At 42.1% G+C, this 17,507-nt stretch overlaps 1 protein-coding gene across 1 annotated transcript in view; it reads left to right on the top strand.

Annotated features, from left to right (window-relative positions):
• The window catches only part of plxnb2b (plexin b2b), a 123,370-nt gene that overhangs the window by 67,175 nt on the left and 38,688 nt on the right, over positions 1–17,507 (top strand). The window contains exons 3-8 of the mRNA XM_008276119.1: positions 8,568–9,697; positions 10,792–10,980; positions 11,119–11,244; positions 13,285–13,385; positions 14,910–15,036; positions 15,581–15,740. Coding sequence (XP_008274341.1) covers positions 8,570–9,697; positions 10,792–10,980; positions 11,119–11,244; positions 13,285–13,385; positions 14,910–15,036; positions 15,581–15,740 — 1,831 coding nt within the window. The 5' untranslated portion in view covers positions 8,568–8,569. The remainder of the gene's footprint in view (positions 1–8,567; positions 9,698–10,791; positions 10,981–11,118; positions 11,245–13,284; positions 13,386–14,909; positions 15,037–15,580; positions 15,741–17,507) is intronic.

Below are 17,507 nucleotides of genomic sequence, written 5' to 3'. Positions count from 1 at the left end.
CAGCCCTAATGAGGAAAAGTGCTGTGCCTAAAAGGATGGTGTGTGTGTGCAGGTTATGTTCACACCACCTGATTCGGGGTCATACATCACAACAGACAAACATACACAAGAGGCCCGACACATGTAGACACACAAGAGACATGCAAGCACACAGACGGTGAGAATTGGGACACTCGCGGTCTAATAGGAGAGCAAAGTGTGATGCACACACTGCTTGGGTCACGGGCCAACTTTAAAGGTGTTAGCATATTTAGGCCAGAGCAGCTGGATCCCACTGAAATGTACCGGTCCCATCAATCCCCCCGCCTGTGCCTGGTGCCCTGAATACAATGGCTGGGCTGGCTGCTTTGGTGAGCGTGGTTCTCCCAGTCAGTCAAATTGAAATAAATGAACTGCCAGCCCTGACGGCAGGGTAATTGTTCATATGGAAATTGGATTGCCTTCGTCACACCAGCCTCCCATTGCAACTTGTGAAACAATTTCGCTGTAAGGATGGGACAAGAGCGTTTGCATGTCAAAAAAAAAAAAAAAAAAGCGAGATGGAAGAGAGAACAGAGAAAGAAAGAGTTCTCCACTCTCTCCCACTTCATGTTTCATCTCTAACAATGCTTCTTGTTCTGCCTATCCTTCCCGGGTGGCGGGAAAATAAAGGACAAGGATCCGCCCCTCATTTCCAGCTCCTTGTTACGGCTCCCAACCTGGGTTGTCATGTTGCCTTGTTACACACTTTATCAGGCTTCTTCAGCATCCGCTATGCTGCTAGAGACATGGTAGGGGTTTCTTTAGGGTATTAACCCCTCGCTAACCTCTCCCTCCCCCATCTCTGCCCAGGGCTGAGGCCTCTGGGGACAGGCGAGTAATTTAATAGCAGTTCACTTTTATCGGTGTGTAACAGTGAAAGTGGTTTCAGCGTGAAGACACCCCCCACGTCAATGTCAGAGTAGGCATCCATCAAAGCCAGTTCTCCAGTCAAGAATGTGCTGAATATGAATGATCTCAGTATGGGGTGATATCTTATTATGTTTCCAGGGCAGGGTGTCTATTATTTTTTATTTATTTATTATATCAGTTTCCTTTCTGTATCTGTCTTAATGAGTGAAGAGGAGCGCTCACGCTGATTCAAAACTTGCCAGGTCAGCAGTTGCCGAACTGTTTGTGCGCCTGATCTATTCACAGCAGACACATTTCTCCCCTCCTCACGTTTTCCCCCCTCTTCTTTTTCCCCCTCCTGATCTTTCGCTTCCTCGCCCAGACACGCTCTCGCACGTACTCCTGGCGAGAGGATTGGCCCAGAGGCGGGCGGACTGCCACGCTGGGTTTTTAGTGCCCCCGTGTCAACGAAACACAGCACGGCAGTTTGAAGCGAGGAGTGTCTCTGTGTGGTCGGAGCGGGATTACCTCGTCAGCACTTCAAGCTGAGCCGGTGTGCGTATTGGTGCATGCACATGTATCACTAAGCCTGTGAGCCTGTGTGCGTTTGTGTGCACACCTGCCATTTTTCAATTATCTTTCGTTTTTCCCTCTGCTGCGAGCAGCTTCTCCTGTCCAGACATGTCCTGACTTGCGGAAGGAGTGTGAAAGAGATGGTGCTGTATTTGTCAACAGAAAGTGTGCGCATGTGTGTGATTATTAGCGAGCCAACAAAGAGACACTTTGTGCATGCCTGTACATGTTGCGTCTCAACAGTTTTTCTTTGCTGAACTGAATTGTGTCTGTGAAGCAGGAGCAGATTCTTGTTTCTTGTTGTTTAGATGAGATCAGTTGTGTACACACTCGGGCCTATACAAACATTGTTTATAGGTTTTTCTTGTCTGGTTTATTAGCAGCACTCTGATGTATTTGTACAAGTGCAACACATCTTCTCATGTCTGGGATCACAAGGAGATTTTTGGCTTTTCTGTTGGCCGGTTTAAATAACAGCCTTGGAGTCGTACAACACAAGTTTTACAAACAGTCTTACAATAAATCATACATTCACCGAGGTCACAGTGTTTGATTATGGTTCAATTAAGGGGTTTCTGTTATTTTGTTATTTTGTAGACTCCATTTATATCAATGAGGAGTCTGAATAACTGAATTGACTTTCTGTATAATTTAATACAATTAAACAGCCCCATAAAGCAACTCCTCCAAAATGACCAGATCCAAATTAATTGAAGCCAATGGAACATTGTAACCTTCATGAAGGAAAGATTTCTTGAAGGACTGCAGCATTAGTTTTAACTAGGTGTAGCCTAGCTAATTAAATGTTAATTGAGCAGGAGTAGGCTATCCTATAAGTGTTTCCATGGCAACACTCAGTGAAGCATGCAGATCAATGGCTTAAAAAAAAATCTGGAAAGAGGCTCATAATTTGTGATTCGTTAGCACTCGTGTTGAGTGAACGAGAGCTGTTTTAAAGCAGTGAGGGCATCATCAGGTGTCATGAGAAGGACAGAGTTCTGCTACGTTAGGGATAGCCTCACCTCTAAAACGACAACACTGTTGGAGGGGGTTAAAGCAGAAAATGTTTTATAGGGCACTTTTTGCGGTCCTGTGAAATCCCCACACTTTTTAAGACAGGCTGTGGTGTCGTCACGAACCCCACCGCTTAGATGGGGTGTGACTTTGGTAACCAGCAGAATGGAGGAGAGGCTTGTTGCAGATGTAAAGGGTTTATTTTAGTCCAAACTCTGATATTTTCCTAAACCCTTCCTAAACAAGCAGCAACTGAAAACGAAAGGCAGTCATTTTAAAAAAACTAAGTAATAAGGCAGCTATGTCTAAAAATAATAATCCCACATGGGACACAAAGGACGCCTCGGTTAAAGAGCCACAGCAGCTCAGATGTGCCACAGTTCTGCTCTGAGATTTCATGCTAATGGAAGTTGTTTGTAATGTTACGCTCTTTGCATCATTTTCCCAGTAAGATTGTCTTTGTAGCTGCTGAGTTCTTCCAGATGGCAAATGTTTTTCTGCTGTAGTGAAGGCAGCTGAGTGGTGTGGTGCAGGTGCTTGGGCCAGCCATCTTTTTTTTTTTTGAAAGTTTGAATGTAAAAGTGTTAATTTACTCAAAGGACTATAATCTAACCACTAGTTTGATCTAACTCTTAGGCCGGCAACACGGTCTGGCAACCGTCAGCATGTCTGCCGTGAAGATTTATTACAAAATAAGAGCTAAGGCGTGGAAAACTGATTCAAATGAACATATAATTGATAACATCTTTTCAGGTTCATGGCTCAATAGTTACCAATTTGCCACAGAGTTATCACGTCATTATCTTTTAAGCCCCTTTTGCATTCTCATAATAAACTTTTAATAAGGAAGTAACTGCACTGTACATCACAACCATGTTTTTTTTTTTTAGTCACCAGTGAGGAGAGCTTCGCTGCTAAGAGATAATGATTCAGTCGAGGATGATTCAGCACGGTCACTTCAACCTATAGATTTCTCTCCATATTATTGTTCTTATTTTTGCTTTTCACCATAGGGCTAAGTAAGAAAGTGAAACACGGAAAGAAATTCAATGAGATACTTAATTTGAGGTCAATTCAACGCTGGTATCAGGGCTGTTTGAATTGAACAATTGTGTCTTTCATGGGATCACATTTTTCAGATGTGCCAGCTTCATTAGCACATGATGTGTTTCATTATTATTTATTCCAGGCCATTGGAGGCTTCATTAGCTGCAGGCTGATGCGGCACGCAGCCTCTAAATTTAGCAGCATTTTATTTATTCAGAATAGCCACGTGTTGGATGGTATGCCCAGTTGCCATGTTCTCTCACAGCGGCTTAGAGACACGTAGAGAAAAGAGAGGTGGGCTGGTCTGGGGAGAAATGGGCCTCATTCCACCTGTGTCACCCCCACCAGGCGTCTGTCTCTCTTCAGCTCTTTGAAGCCTCTTTAATTCCGGCGTTCAGGATTAAGCCCGTGGAAAAAAAGGATAAAAAAGTGATAGAGCGACAGAAGAAGACATCCTAGGAGAGAACAGGCTCCTTTGAAATATGTTAAGAAATTCGTTTGCACTGACCCACAATACGACATCTGAGGGAAATTTGTGCGACACTTTTTTTTTTCCTGATCGAGGGGGGGCTGGCCATAGGATTTGCATGAATAGAAAAAGGACTCTTTGAAGTCATGGTTGTAAGTGGTGCCGGAGCATTCGGCAATCTAAATGAGCGCCCCGAGACGATTGTCCTTGCATCCACAGTCTGAGAAAGTTGCCTTGTCACCGCATGTTTTATTGGAAGTCAAAGGAATCAAGTAATTTCCTGTCACAGAAACCATTGACATAATCCACCTTTTGTGGAGTCTCTCCGTGCGGCTGTGTGTCGTGCCAGAGTGGATTGATAGAAATGTGGATATTACAGTTTTAAGTGGACGACAGAGTTGAAGTACAATTAGAGAGGTAGTCACAACTAGTGTTTAGACAGCGCGGTCTGGAAAAATCCTCAGTGGCATTAAGCAAACAGCTGTCGTTTAATTTCAGATGACATTTTGTAGATGTGCAGACCTACTGCAGTTTTAATTGACACGTACAGAAACTGCTGGTTAAAAAACACTGGATATTCTTGCCAGGTGTTTTCACAAACTGAAAAACCCCAAGGCCTGCCAGCAGATTTTAAACCATGTTGTGAATAAAAAAACAAATCACCAAAATTTCACCATTTATCAGAGCCAGCGAGTGTAAAAACAGAAAGAACTGACAGGGTTTCAACTTTTTGATGGTTCTTTAACTACTTACCTGTGGCATGGCATTTCACCAGAAAGCAATGATACATCTTTAAAATCAACTTTTCCTATGTGTCTTATTTAAAAAATTTGCTAAATATGATAATAACTAGAGACCCTCACGAGAGGGCCATAGTTGCCCAGTGGGTACATGTTTACCTGATTCTGTGTTTTACTGTGCACCTACTTCAGGATGAACTTGCATCGATTTTGCCTTAAAATGTTACGTAATGTAACAAGAGCTTAGTCTGTCATGTAACACAGGTTTTTTGGGAGTTTTTGCTGTATTTTACACCTACGACTAATCACCTAAGATTTATGATCTTGAGTTTGACCTTCACCTTTCATCCAAGGTCAAATGTCACATAACCAATATGGGTTCCTATCGGATTGTAATAAAAACCATGTGTTTATCTTACACCCTTTCTAATGTTATAATGGATTTAAAATTTGTGATGATTGAAAACTTTCAGTGTGACCTTTCCCTCAGTCTCAAGGTCATACGTTGCATCACCAGTTTACAGGCCTCGAATGTCTTCCTAAGTTAGTATACTGAACTTATGTCTTTTTGTGCATTTTCAGTCGTACAGAGCTGTTTTGGGGAAACGCAACCTTTGACCTCTGTAGTGGTCACCAAAGCATGTACTGACCCCAAAATCTAATCACTCCGAGAACAGACCATACCGAGGTCATGTATGAAGTTTCCGGTTCAAACTCCTTTCCTGTAAAGCGCTAGACTGTTAACAGACTCAGACTAACAGACTCATTAGTGACTCAGCTGTTACCAATAGTCCATCCATCCATTATCTATACATCGCTTAATCCTCACTAGGGTCGTGGGGGGGGGGCTGGAGCCTATCCCAGCTGACTTAGGGCGAAGGCAGGGGACACCCTGGACAGGTCACCAGTCCATCGCAGGGCCACACTTAGAGACAGACAACCAAGCACACTCACATTCACAACTACAGACATTTTAGAATCACCAGTTAACCTCAACATGTTTTTGGACTGTGTGGGAGGAATGTTACCAATAGTCATGTGACAAAAAAACACTTTTTGGTTGAACTGCAGGCTGTGTTTGCATGGAGCAGAGAGGATTATGGAAAAAACATAAAAAATGGAAGTAGTAATAGAATATCTCCAGTATGTAGAGTTACCATTTCTTCTTTCTCCTAACACTTGTAGCCAGTTGGAAAAATGTTGTACATGTTTTTCCCCCCATTTTATTGTCAAATAAATACTAGAAATCCAAGTTTTTAAAGATTTATGGCGATACATTATTGAGTTCTCTCTCCTTCTAGCCATGATTGTGCTGTTTCCATAGAGGTGCAGGACTTTATATTGCATCAAAGAAGAAATCCAGACTGAATAAAAATGTGAACAGGAGCAAAACAAATAAACAAAAAACCAAACAACAAAAACAACACACACCCAGAAACTGGATTCTGAGGGTTAAAGGTTATGTGCCATATCAGACTACCTGAAACAGCTTAATCATCAACAGGCTGTCACACTGACGCTGTTTGTAAGGAAGCACAGTGTGGATATTGGAGTGTCCTAAGTTTCTTTGGAATGTAATGAAATGACTACAAACTAGTGCAAAGTTTGCCCTAAATACACCCTAGGTAAGGCTTTTGTGAAGTTCACTTTTACAGGGGAAACTTTTATTTATTTTTTTTTCTGCAGCCAGCTTGGCTCCCAGAGGCTTTCTTTTAATTCTATTATCGTTTTTAAGGCCATTTTTCCGTGTCTCTCTGTAAACATATTGCAATTTGCCGCCTCTCTTTGTCGCTGCGTGTCGGCTTCTGTTTTGCTTATGCTGTCAACATTTTGATGCTGCAAGAATGTTTTGCAGTCCGTGCAGTTTTTTGTGACGCTTCCTTGAAAACTCAAACATAAGAGTTATTGTGGCGCCTCTTAAAGCCGACACAGGCTTGTAATTGCCAGTGGAAATGTCTTTGAAATTGAAGTTTTGTTACTTAGCAGGCGAAATTATTCTTCCCCTGACATGCCCTTTATTTTGTCCACTCTGTAGTGTGCATGTAAACTCAAATTTCTGTTTATTTTTTTTTGTGTGTGCTTCTTAGTTAAATCGTGACAGAACCCTGAGTTGCCCCTCCTTCTTAATTAAAGCTGTAAAAACCTCCCTCACACATTTCTGTCCTGAATAAGCACAGACAGGGATTTTATTGCACCATTTCAATTTTAATGGAAATATTTAAGGCCATGAATTGAAAATGGCACGATACATTTATGCAGTGAAATGGGTTAAGGGGGAGGGGAGGGGGGAGAAAGATTGAGGCAGTAAATGGGAAGAAAAATAAAATCATCAAATCGAGTAGTGGGCACTTAAATGCAAATGAGTGTTTCCAGTGAAATTAACAGGGTCCCCCCTGGGCAAACGTCTAATCAGTGGTCTCCCCACTTAGTTCAGCGAGCGAGGCCAGGATAACATAATAAAACACAGCTTCGGCAAGTGACTTCCTGGAAGTTTGATCAGTGGGTTTCAGTTTGACAAATGTGCCTGCGGTCTTGAATGACAAGGTGGCAAGAGAGGGAGGCCACTACCGAGAGCGTGCGAGCTCAAAAACCACACGCAACCATAGACGCACATTTGCTGTGTGGGCAATAGCTGCTTGAAAGCCACCTGCCGTTCCATATTTACCACAGCCTGGGCAAACAGCAGTGAGCGAGGACTCCACAGGCACCTGCTGTTAGCCGGTATGATGCTGTCTGTATTTTACAAGGATATTGTGTGATCATGTTTCCTGAGACAAAACAGTGTACTTCCTGAACACATTGTGCTTCGAGGTGTTGTAGAGAGAGAGAGCGAGAGAGAGAGAGAGAGAGAGAGAGCAAAAAAAGCAAAGTGCAAATGAAGTTGGACCAGATCCAAGCTTTTTGAAACAGGCTTTTATTGTGTTATGGTTTGAGATCTAGCTCTTGGCCTTAATCTTTCTTTACCCCTACACAGAGGAGTTTTATTTTTTCCACCAGTGATCATTTCTGATATTAAGTCAATTAAATCCAAAATAACACACCCTTTATATAACTGGAGCAGCGAGTTGAGTCATACGCAAACACCTACGCCACGTACTGTTAGCTTGAGGCAAATTTTAAATGGCTTTACCCCCAATAACCTAAATTTGTTAATCTATATCATGATATACTTTATGTGGTGTAGCCATTAAAGGGTCAGTCCACCCAAATTACTGTTGTTGATACTCCTGATAGTCTTGTTTGTCATGCAAATCCTTTGGGTTTCATTTGGCCTGCCTCTCGTGTTTCTGACTCCTCACTTGAGATGGAGTAGAACGTAATAAAAAACACAAACCCAGCAGCATTTCCATACCAACAAGCCACTCATCTTGCTGTGAACAGGTTTTACTAGAACTACTTTTTTACCAAAGACATTTACAACCCTTATAGGAGCAGTTCATTTTGGGACATATGTTCTCTCTCCTCACTTTCTTGCAGATGAGAAGATTGTTTCATATCTGTCTATTAAATCGTGAGCCAAGAGACAGCGCAGTTTACAAGAAAATCTGGAAACAAGACTCCTTGCTTGTTTTTTTTTCATTTGCTGCTCAACTGCGAGATGTGTGGCACTTTTCATGTGCAACACTTCTCAATGTCTCCGTGTAAATTATGTGCAAACGTGTTTGTAAATGATGAGGCGACTCACCGACTAAGATCTTCGATTGCACGTGAGAGTATGTGTGTTTAAGCGTAGGGGTTATGTTAACCACGCGCCTGCTGTTTGTTGAAGTCATGTCTTAGTAGTTAATGTGCGTTTATATGTGCTTTTAACTTCATTAATAATAAAACACCTCCTCGTTTTCTGTTCCCTACAGAGATGGCAAGCTGGGTCTCCCTCCTCCTTTTCCTCTACTGCCAGTCAATCTCACAAGCCCAGGAGGAGAGCAGCAACAACCCAGTCTTGGAGTTCACCTCCGAGACTCCCATTAACAATGTGGTCCAGGACCCCCAAACTGGTCGCATCTACCTGGGAGCGGTCAACACCATCTTCCAGCTGGGGCCATCCCTCCGCCAGGAGGCTCGTGCCGAGACGGGCCCCAAAGAAGACTCCCGGACCTGTACGCCTCCAGCTTCAGCCTGCCAGGACACGAAGCCCATGCCCAACCTCAACAAGCTCATGCTGGTCCACCCATCCAACGGTTCGCTTATAGTCTGCGGCAGTCGATACCGAGGCATCTGCTCCCTCCTCAACCTGTCCAACGTGGAACAGCAGCTGTATTACAGTGACAGTAAAGGAGAGAAGACTTATGTGGCGAGCATAGAGGACAACGTTAACGTGGTGGGCGTCATGTCCACCTATTCAAAAGAGGCGCAACCCTTAAATGTGTTTGTTGTTGGGAAGGGCTATGGAACCCTGGACAGTACAAAACTCATCAGCACACGAATCCTTCAGGACTTTAAGGAATGGGTCGTATTTGAGAGCATCATCGAGGCGTCCACAGTACAGACGACGCCATTTGTTCCCAAGTACCTGCACGACTTCCGACATGCCTTCAAAGAGGATGGATTTGTTTATTTCCTCTTTTCTCGGACACTTGACGGTACAGACAACAAAAACCTAACCTTTGTGTCTCGTCTTTGCGAGGATGACCACCATTACTATTCCCACACAGAGCTCCAGCTAAACTGTGGTACGAATAACCGATACAACAAAGTCCAAGCAGCTTATGTGGCTTCTCCAGGAAAAGAGCTGGCGCGGGTCATGACTGAATCAGGTGTGTATGGGAAGGTCGTGCCGTGGAGTAAAGTCCTGTTCATGGTGGCGAGCCCGGATGACGACGACAGCGACTCAGCTCTCTGCATGTACCCGCTTAACTCCATCAATGAGCGGCTGGTGGATATCATCAGCGCATGCTACAGTGACTCCGGAAAGATTTCTGGGTTTCCTGCTGTGGACATACCCTACTCCTCTAAAACTGACGAGTTTTGCACGTCAAGAATTGCGGTAAGCTCTCCTTTTGTGTCAACTGATTGAAGTTTAAAAGAGTCTGTTTGAAATAAATGGGAAAAAGTGACATATGTTTGGAAGAATTCCCTGTGGCGTGATCAATAATGCACAGATGTGTCACGGTTTACTTTAATGTCTCGGTGTTTACTTTGTCTTGCAGATCCTTTGTGTTGTTCTGTCTAAATCGCTCATTCTGTCTCTTAGTTTTTTTTCTCCTTTCTTGTCTTTTTCCCCAGTTCCCTCAACTCATCCATAATAAAACCATATAGGAGATGTAGGCAAATAGCAGCCCGTGGGCCGAATCAGGCCCTCTGGTTTGGCTCTATCATTAGAAAAAAGCTGTTAAATCTCACTCTCTGCATTAACATCTAATACTGTCTCAATGTGAGGAGAGCCATGCTGCTGCCAATGACACACGCTCCTGAAATAAATACCTTTAGGGGAGGAATGCGAGTGGTAATGATTTAATCCAGCTTGTTTTAGGAGGTATCCATTGAATTCAAACAGTTTTAACTTAGTTTTTTTTAAGGCTACTTTGCCGGAACAGAAATCAGTATCACTGTAACAGAAACTGACATTTCACTTTCTTTTTTTTCTTTTTTTTTTCCGGAGGGCTTCATTTAAGGTTCATTCATCCATAAATTAAGCAAGCCGCTGTTCATCATTTCCGGATCAATTTAATTTCTCACAATTCAGTGCTGAACTTATATTTGCATATATGAGTCATTTTTTTTGCTAAATGAGTGTTAACAGAAGCTGCTGTATCTTTCTTATCACAAACTTGCTAAGTGGAAAAATTTCATCTTCTGCTATTATGAAGTCCTAAAATGACCTGCTTTATAAATACGTTTGATTTGTACACTAAGCAGTCAAAACATTTTGTAGTCATTCATTTTTACTATACCTGTACAATAACTTTAGTGTAGTTGGTGAATGTTAAAAGCACACCGCTAACACCTGACGTGGTTTTATTGACAGCATATGCAGCAATGCTAAGAGGTTTAATTCCCACATGTTTCTGTTTAGATTGCTTTGGATTAATGGCCAAACCACATGTCATCATCCTTGTGTGCTATCTTTTCCCTTTACAGAAGGATACGTTGGAAAACTTCAAATGTGGTGCAGACTTTCTGCCTTCCCCTCTGGCAAGCAAGCCCAGATTTGCCTTAACGGCAGATGCAGCGCTGACCAAGTCGGGCCTTCTGACCGCCGTGGCAGTTGCCGTGGAGAATGATCACACCATCGCCTTCCTGGGCAACAACCAGGGAGAGGTCTTCAAGGTGGAGTTGTCTCTTGATCTGCAGCTTTATTCTATTTTTTCCCTCGTTAATCTGTTACCTGAGGGAAAGGAGCATCGTGCAAATTAAAAACCTATCTGACAGTGTTACATTGTTGTTGTTTTTTTTTTTCTTGTCCAGGTGCACCTCACCACCGAGCCATATGTGTACAGCAAGGTTCCTGGCGACACCAGAGGAGAGAAGGTCAACAAAAACCTCTTCTTTGACCTCAGTCACAGCCACCTCTACATTACCACTGAGAAAAAGGTGTGTGTGAGTCAGCGCTCTTATCTAACACATATCATGTACAATATGTGTCTACACAGGAGGGTTCAGGCAGAGTACTTTGTGTAGGTCACCTGTGTTATGGCAGCGCTCAAAGCTAGATACACAACCAGTGCAGTCACGCAAGACAGACAAAATACACTTGAAGCCTGAAAAACCGGCTTAGTATGCTGCAGTATGATGTATTTTTGTGTGCCAGAAATGACACAGTTGAATATGCGTTTATAATACACAATGACCGCCAAAAATACACAATTTGACATATGTTTTTCAGCATAAATCTAAGGTATAGTACAGGGTACAATCAGTTCATTAAGAAGTACATTAGTATTATTAGCAAAAGTATTTATTAGGAGGAAATGACCTTTTAACAATATTAAATAGTATTATTACTAAATATGTATGTGTGTGTGTGTGTGTGTGTGTGTATATATATATATAATTTATTAGACCACCACCCAATATAAGGTTTATGCCACAGCTGCCCTAAATTAACAGCATCAGAAATTACTAAAATCATTTCTTGCTTCTGTAATGGTTAATACACAAGTATGTCGAAGCTCTTTAACAGAAAGGATACTTTTAATGTTAAAATATAACTACTGTTTTTATCGTTGAATTTTTGAATTTACTGTTTAAGAAAAAAAACCCAGAAAAAATAGTAAAGCACATTATTATTTCTTGATTAAGATGTCAAATTATAGTTATTTACTTGCATTCCTGAACAGAAAAATTAGTTTTAGTGGTTGAATGTTGTGCTTGATTCATTTCGGACTTCTCAGAGAACCCCAGTGACACCAGCTTAAATTTGATTATAAAAAGGTGAATTCAGTTTGAAATTCCTCTTTCCTGTTCAAAATGGTAAAACCTCGAGAGCTGAGTACAAATTAAAGCACTTCATGATGCTGGATGGTCTATAAATATGTATAGACCATACATCATGTTATTAAACTGTTATACTTACAGGTGCATTAACATGAAGCAGCAGCTTATTGTTGTCTGTGCTTGACGTGGAGCTAAGCTTACAAACTTAATATACCGCTGGGGGAGTTTAATCTACAACACTGTATCATATTTTCTAAGATTATTCTCCCACATATAGTCTGATAATACAACTGAACTACAATGTCATTTCACTTCATTCAGTCTGTTTGAATCACTGATTAAACCGAGAGATTTGTTCACGGATTCAAAAAGTCTGACGGAGGAAAGATGTGGGGTTAAAGAGTGGCTTATACTCACTCAAAACAAGTTTGAATGACGTTTTGGAAATAGAAAGTGTTTATAGCTCTGCCAAGCGTCCTCAGTCGAAGGCAGATTGGAAAGCCAACTGTCTTACAGGGGCGAGATGTGAAACCGTTTAAGTATGGAGATAACATTTTTAGACGGTTTCTCCTGGAAGGCATTGATGGTTTTGCACATTGCACACATGAAAAGTGGCAGAAATGGTTGTATCAAGAATGAATAAAGTGATCTAGAGAGAACCCTGGCTACTTTCTCACATCCACACAGCGGGCCAATCACAGCATGAATTTCTTGTGAATTTCAGACTGTTGGTTTTAGAAAGTTACGAAAAATGTTTAAAAAGCGGATAGAGCCTCCCCAATCAGACGGGAGAAAGGGTTTCCAGAGATATTAAACTCTTTGATTTGAAGCATACTGGTCCTCTGAAGAGGTTTTTGGATGCTGTTAGACAGCTGAGGAGTATTTTGCATGCTGAAGCCATCAAGCAATACACAATTGAAGTACTCGACTACATGTAAAAAGTAATTGTACCGATTTTTTTCCACCTGTGGGCACGGTAAACATTTAGTATTTGAATTGAATAATGCGGTTTTGTAACCGAACACGGGGAGCAGACACAGGAGACCGTGTGCTGTGACAGTGCTTGTTTCACTCCCACTCTGCACACCTGCAACAAACCACAAAGCATCTCTAGCAGTGCTTTAAATGCTTCCTATTTTGTGCAATGTCTCCCCTAAGGTGCACTGTTTGATCATATTTCATGTGGTAATGCTGCAGATCACCAAGGTGCCGGTGCAGACGTGCCTCCAAAAGAAAGACTGCCAATCATGCGTGGAACTGAGGGACCCTTACTGTGGCTGGTGTGTCCTGGAGGGAAGGTGAGGATCTCAGACACACACACACACACTTGCACACAGCCTGTCAGGCACAAACTTGCAAATGCATGCACGCAGCAACAGACTAACACAAACACCCACACATACAATTCCATCTGTAAAACACAGCGGGGTATTTGTTCAGTGTTTTATTGCAGACACTTTTAGTACCCCTCTGTGTTTATATTCCATCTCCTGTTGTCCGTGCAGCCGTAAGGAATTAAAGCTGTTTGTCAGCCTCATGCAGCGAAGACAGACTGTGCAATTTACTCTCATCATCCTATATGTATCAGGGTCTGGAGGGTAGAAAGGTGTACATGTATCATGTGTTTTATAAGGATGCGATCAGAAGCAAGAAGGGAGAAAGTGTGTCCCTCTGAAAGCTGATGATACGCTTTTCTTAGTGCACTTTACTTTTTCATTTGTGTTCGAGCTGTAAAAATTGTCAGTAAGTTAATTTAGTTGAATAATCAGCAGCTATATTCACAATCTGTTATTTGTTTCAAGCATTTGTCAGGCAGAAGATTCAATGGCTTCAAATGTGATTTTTTTTTTTTTGCCACATGTTACAGAAAATGTTTGGTTTTTGGACCACTGGTCAAATAAATGGACACTTCTGACTCGAGGACAGTGTGGTGGACATGTGGCAATTACAAGATGGATAGCTGAAGAATCAACTGAACTGATACATTTTAAAACTAGTTATTTATAGCTGGATGTTTGTTCACTTCTACCTCTCTGCAACAGTTTATCTGATATGACTTTCCACTGATACGTGAAGCTCCATTGTATGCTATGCTCCTGTTGCATCACCAGGCCACATGGTCCAGACATGCCTGTGCTAGTATTGTATTTTTCTTCCAGTACTTATGTCAGTTGGAATTGTGTTTTTGCCCAGTTGATAATGACAAAACAACAAAACAAAAAGAAAACAGTGATATCTTAAACTGTATTGTTATTTTGGATGATGTATTCTGTATCTAGTGCAATGCTCTGTGATTGTAAAAGTCATCACCATCAAACTATGTAACATCAAATTAGGTTACATGTTGTTTTCAGAATTTATTGAGAATTTGTTGATTCATCATTTAATCTGTAGAATAGAAAATTGTCCAAAAAACCCCCCAAAAAGTACATCACAATTTCAGAAAGCCCCAGATTCATTCTTGAATATATAATGAAAATATTAAAAAATGTAAATTCCTGACAGTTGAGCAGATAGGAATGGGGAATAGTTGGCATTTTTTCTTAAAGGTTACACTAAAGATATTAGATTAAGTGATTTTAAATATAGTAGCAAAACTAGTTGACAGCGAGGACCTTTACTGGTTTTTATATCTGTACAAAATGACTTTTAGAAAACCGGCACAAACCCTGGTTGAAGTCACTCGGGCATTGGGTTGTTGTTCACAAAAGCACATTGAAAATCTGTCAGAGTCCATAGGCTTTGTTTTTTCGGGGCTTTGTGAAAGCGTTTATGGGATGTTGAGCTGAAACTGATGGGAATTGTTCATCCTTCGTCTGAAGGTGTACCAGGAGGTCTGAGTGCCGACGGGCAGAGGAGAAGAATGGCTGGTTGTGGAGCCCGAGGCAGCAGTGTGTCAAGATTGTATCCTTCTATCCCCCGAACCTTTCCTGTAAAAAGACTGACAAGGTACAGCACTGCTTCTCTTCTCACTCATTCTCTCTGACTCTGTTCCTTTGTTCTCTCTTTGTCTCTCTTGCTCTGCAGCACACAACTCTGCTTACATGCACGTCACACAAACATGCGTATAGCCTGAGTAATAACCTGTTTACATTGTGAATCAGAGACCTTGTGCTCTAGCTCTTCCTGCTCCGTATTGATCCATCCACAAGACTCCAAACTGTCTTATTATAACCAACCTGGTTGATTGTGCTCACAGTGTGGAGATGGAGAGGCTCTCTTATGTGCTTTCCCTCTCAAGTTGTTTTCTTCATTCCCTCGCTTTCACACTACTTTTCTGTCCCTCCTTTTCTGAGTCACACTCGAATTTTCAACAGCAGCGCATCTCCCCCTTTTTCATTTTCAATCCAACCTCCCAACAGCTTCTGTATTGTGACTTTAGTTACACTCAGATGCAAAATTATGTTTAGAGCAGCACAATTAACCTAACGAGTAATATTCAACATTGTTTTCATGCTGTTTCAAAGTCTTTGTGCGCTTTTTATCTGTCCAGGTGAAGATCAACATCCCCTCCCTTCCGTCAATTGGATCCTCTGACCGTCTGCACTGCAGCATTGAGTCTTTCCAGAGTGATGGCACCATGGTGGACTCTGGTCAGGTCTCCTGTGATCTGCCCCAGCCTTCGCTTATACCGCAAACACCTGAGGACCAAGGTACTGCCTTTTTAATTAACCTGCAAGGTTTTTATCCTCTTTCAAGGCAAATGTCTGTAGTTTTTCATTATAGCTAACGCCATGTTACAGACTTGACAAAGTGGGTGGTGGCCCGAAAAGCCTTAGGTTAACTGTGTGTCAGCTGGTTTTGACAGTTTAATTGATTGTGGATTTAATAAAGAATTTGCACCTTAAAATTACAATATCAGGCTAGGTTAGACCTTGCAGTTTGAACTATTTTTTCATGACCAGGTCTTGTTGAGGCTGCTTTGAGGCAACCTGTGTCAAAATCTATTTTTATTATCTTAGTGCACAGTGTTTTATAGCAGCGGTGGGCCACCTCTCCTTAAATCATAAAAATTAATTCATGTAATAAAACACGAAGCTTTTTGTGAGCAGGGCAGAGGTGCTTTTTCACCCCTGAAAATGCGATATATGTGTTGTTTAGGCAGTCGCATATTTGCCAAATTGATGGTGTGAAAATTTGTGACAGTATCAAAGTTGTTTTACCATCTCAGCTAAATAACTTCCTGGGAGTACTGGTTGGCCCAGATTTATTGTACCCCTGTGTTCTTTGCCAAAATATATTGTCCTTTCTGTGTTGTTTTGTCTTCAAATGCACCAGTGACATCTTGTCAAACACTGATCGGCCACAACATTAAAAACACTGACAGGTGAAGTGAAATAACATTGATCATCTTGTTACGATGGCAGCTGTCAAGGGGAGGGATATATTAGGCAGCAAGTCACCAGTCAGCTTTTGAAGTTGATGCGTTGGAAGTAGGAAAAATGGTAAAACATAAGGATCTGAGTGACTTTGACAAGGGCCAAATAATGACGGTCAGACAGCTGGGTCAGAGGATCTCCAAGACATCAGGTTGTGTCGAGGGTTCCTGGTATTCGATGGTTAGTTGCTACCAAAAGTGTTCAGAGGAAGAACAGCCGCTGAACTGACGACAGGGCAACCGGTGCCCAAGGCTCTGCGTGGATTCCACAGACACTGTGACACAAACTGCTGAAAACCCTAATGCTGCCTATAATAGAGAGGTGTCAGGACACAGTGCATCACAACTTACTGCATACGAGTTTGCGTAGCAGGAAACCAATTAGAGTGCCCATGCTTGACCTCTGTCCACCACTGAAAACACCTTCTAATGGGCACGTGAGCATCAGAACTGGACCACGGAGCGATGCAAGAAGGTGACCTGGTCTGACAAATCATGTTTTCTTTTTACATCATGCGGACAAGCCTGGGCATGTGCGTTATTTACCTGGGGAAGAGATGGCAGCAGGATGCATTATGGGAAGGAGACCAGCTGGCAGAGGCAGAGTGAAGCTCTGGGCAATGTTCTGCTGGGAAACCCTGGGTCCTGCATTCATGTGGATGTGACTTTGACACGTACCTAAACATTGTTGCAGACCACTTACACCCCTTTATAGAAACACTGTTTCCTGTTAGCGGTGGCCTCTTTCGGCAGGATGATGCACCCTGCTACATGATACAAATTGGGGTTTAAGGACAAAGAGTTTAAGGTGATAACTTGGCCTCCAAACTCTCTGACCTTAATGTAATCATGCATCGGCGTTATAAATAAGTCTTAGTCATCAAACCCCCAACACATAACTTACACAATGTTCTTGTTAAAGTTTTGGTGGCTGATACCAGAGGTGCCATGTCCAGACCTCGACAGGTCAGAGCAGCTTTGGCAGAATGAGGGAGTCCAGCACAATGTTATGTTAGGTGATCTTAATGTCGTGGCTGATTGG

This window comes from Stegastes partitus, unplaced genomic scaffold (assembly GCF_000690725.1).
Source record: "Stegastes partitus isolate 25-593 unplaced genomic scaffold, Stegastes_partitus-1.0.2 Scaffold65, whole genome shotgun sequence".
In the NCBI taxonomy this organism is placed as follows: Eukaryota; Metazoa; Chordata; class Actinopteri; family Pomacentridae; genus Stegastes; species Stegastes partitus.
The sequence above is the reverse complement of the archived record's forward strand: the minus strand, read 5'-3'. Positions and strand labels throughout refer to the sequence as shown.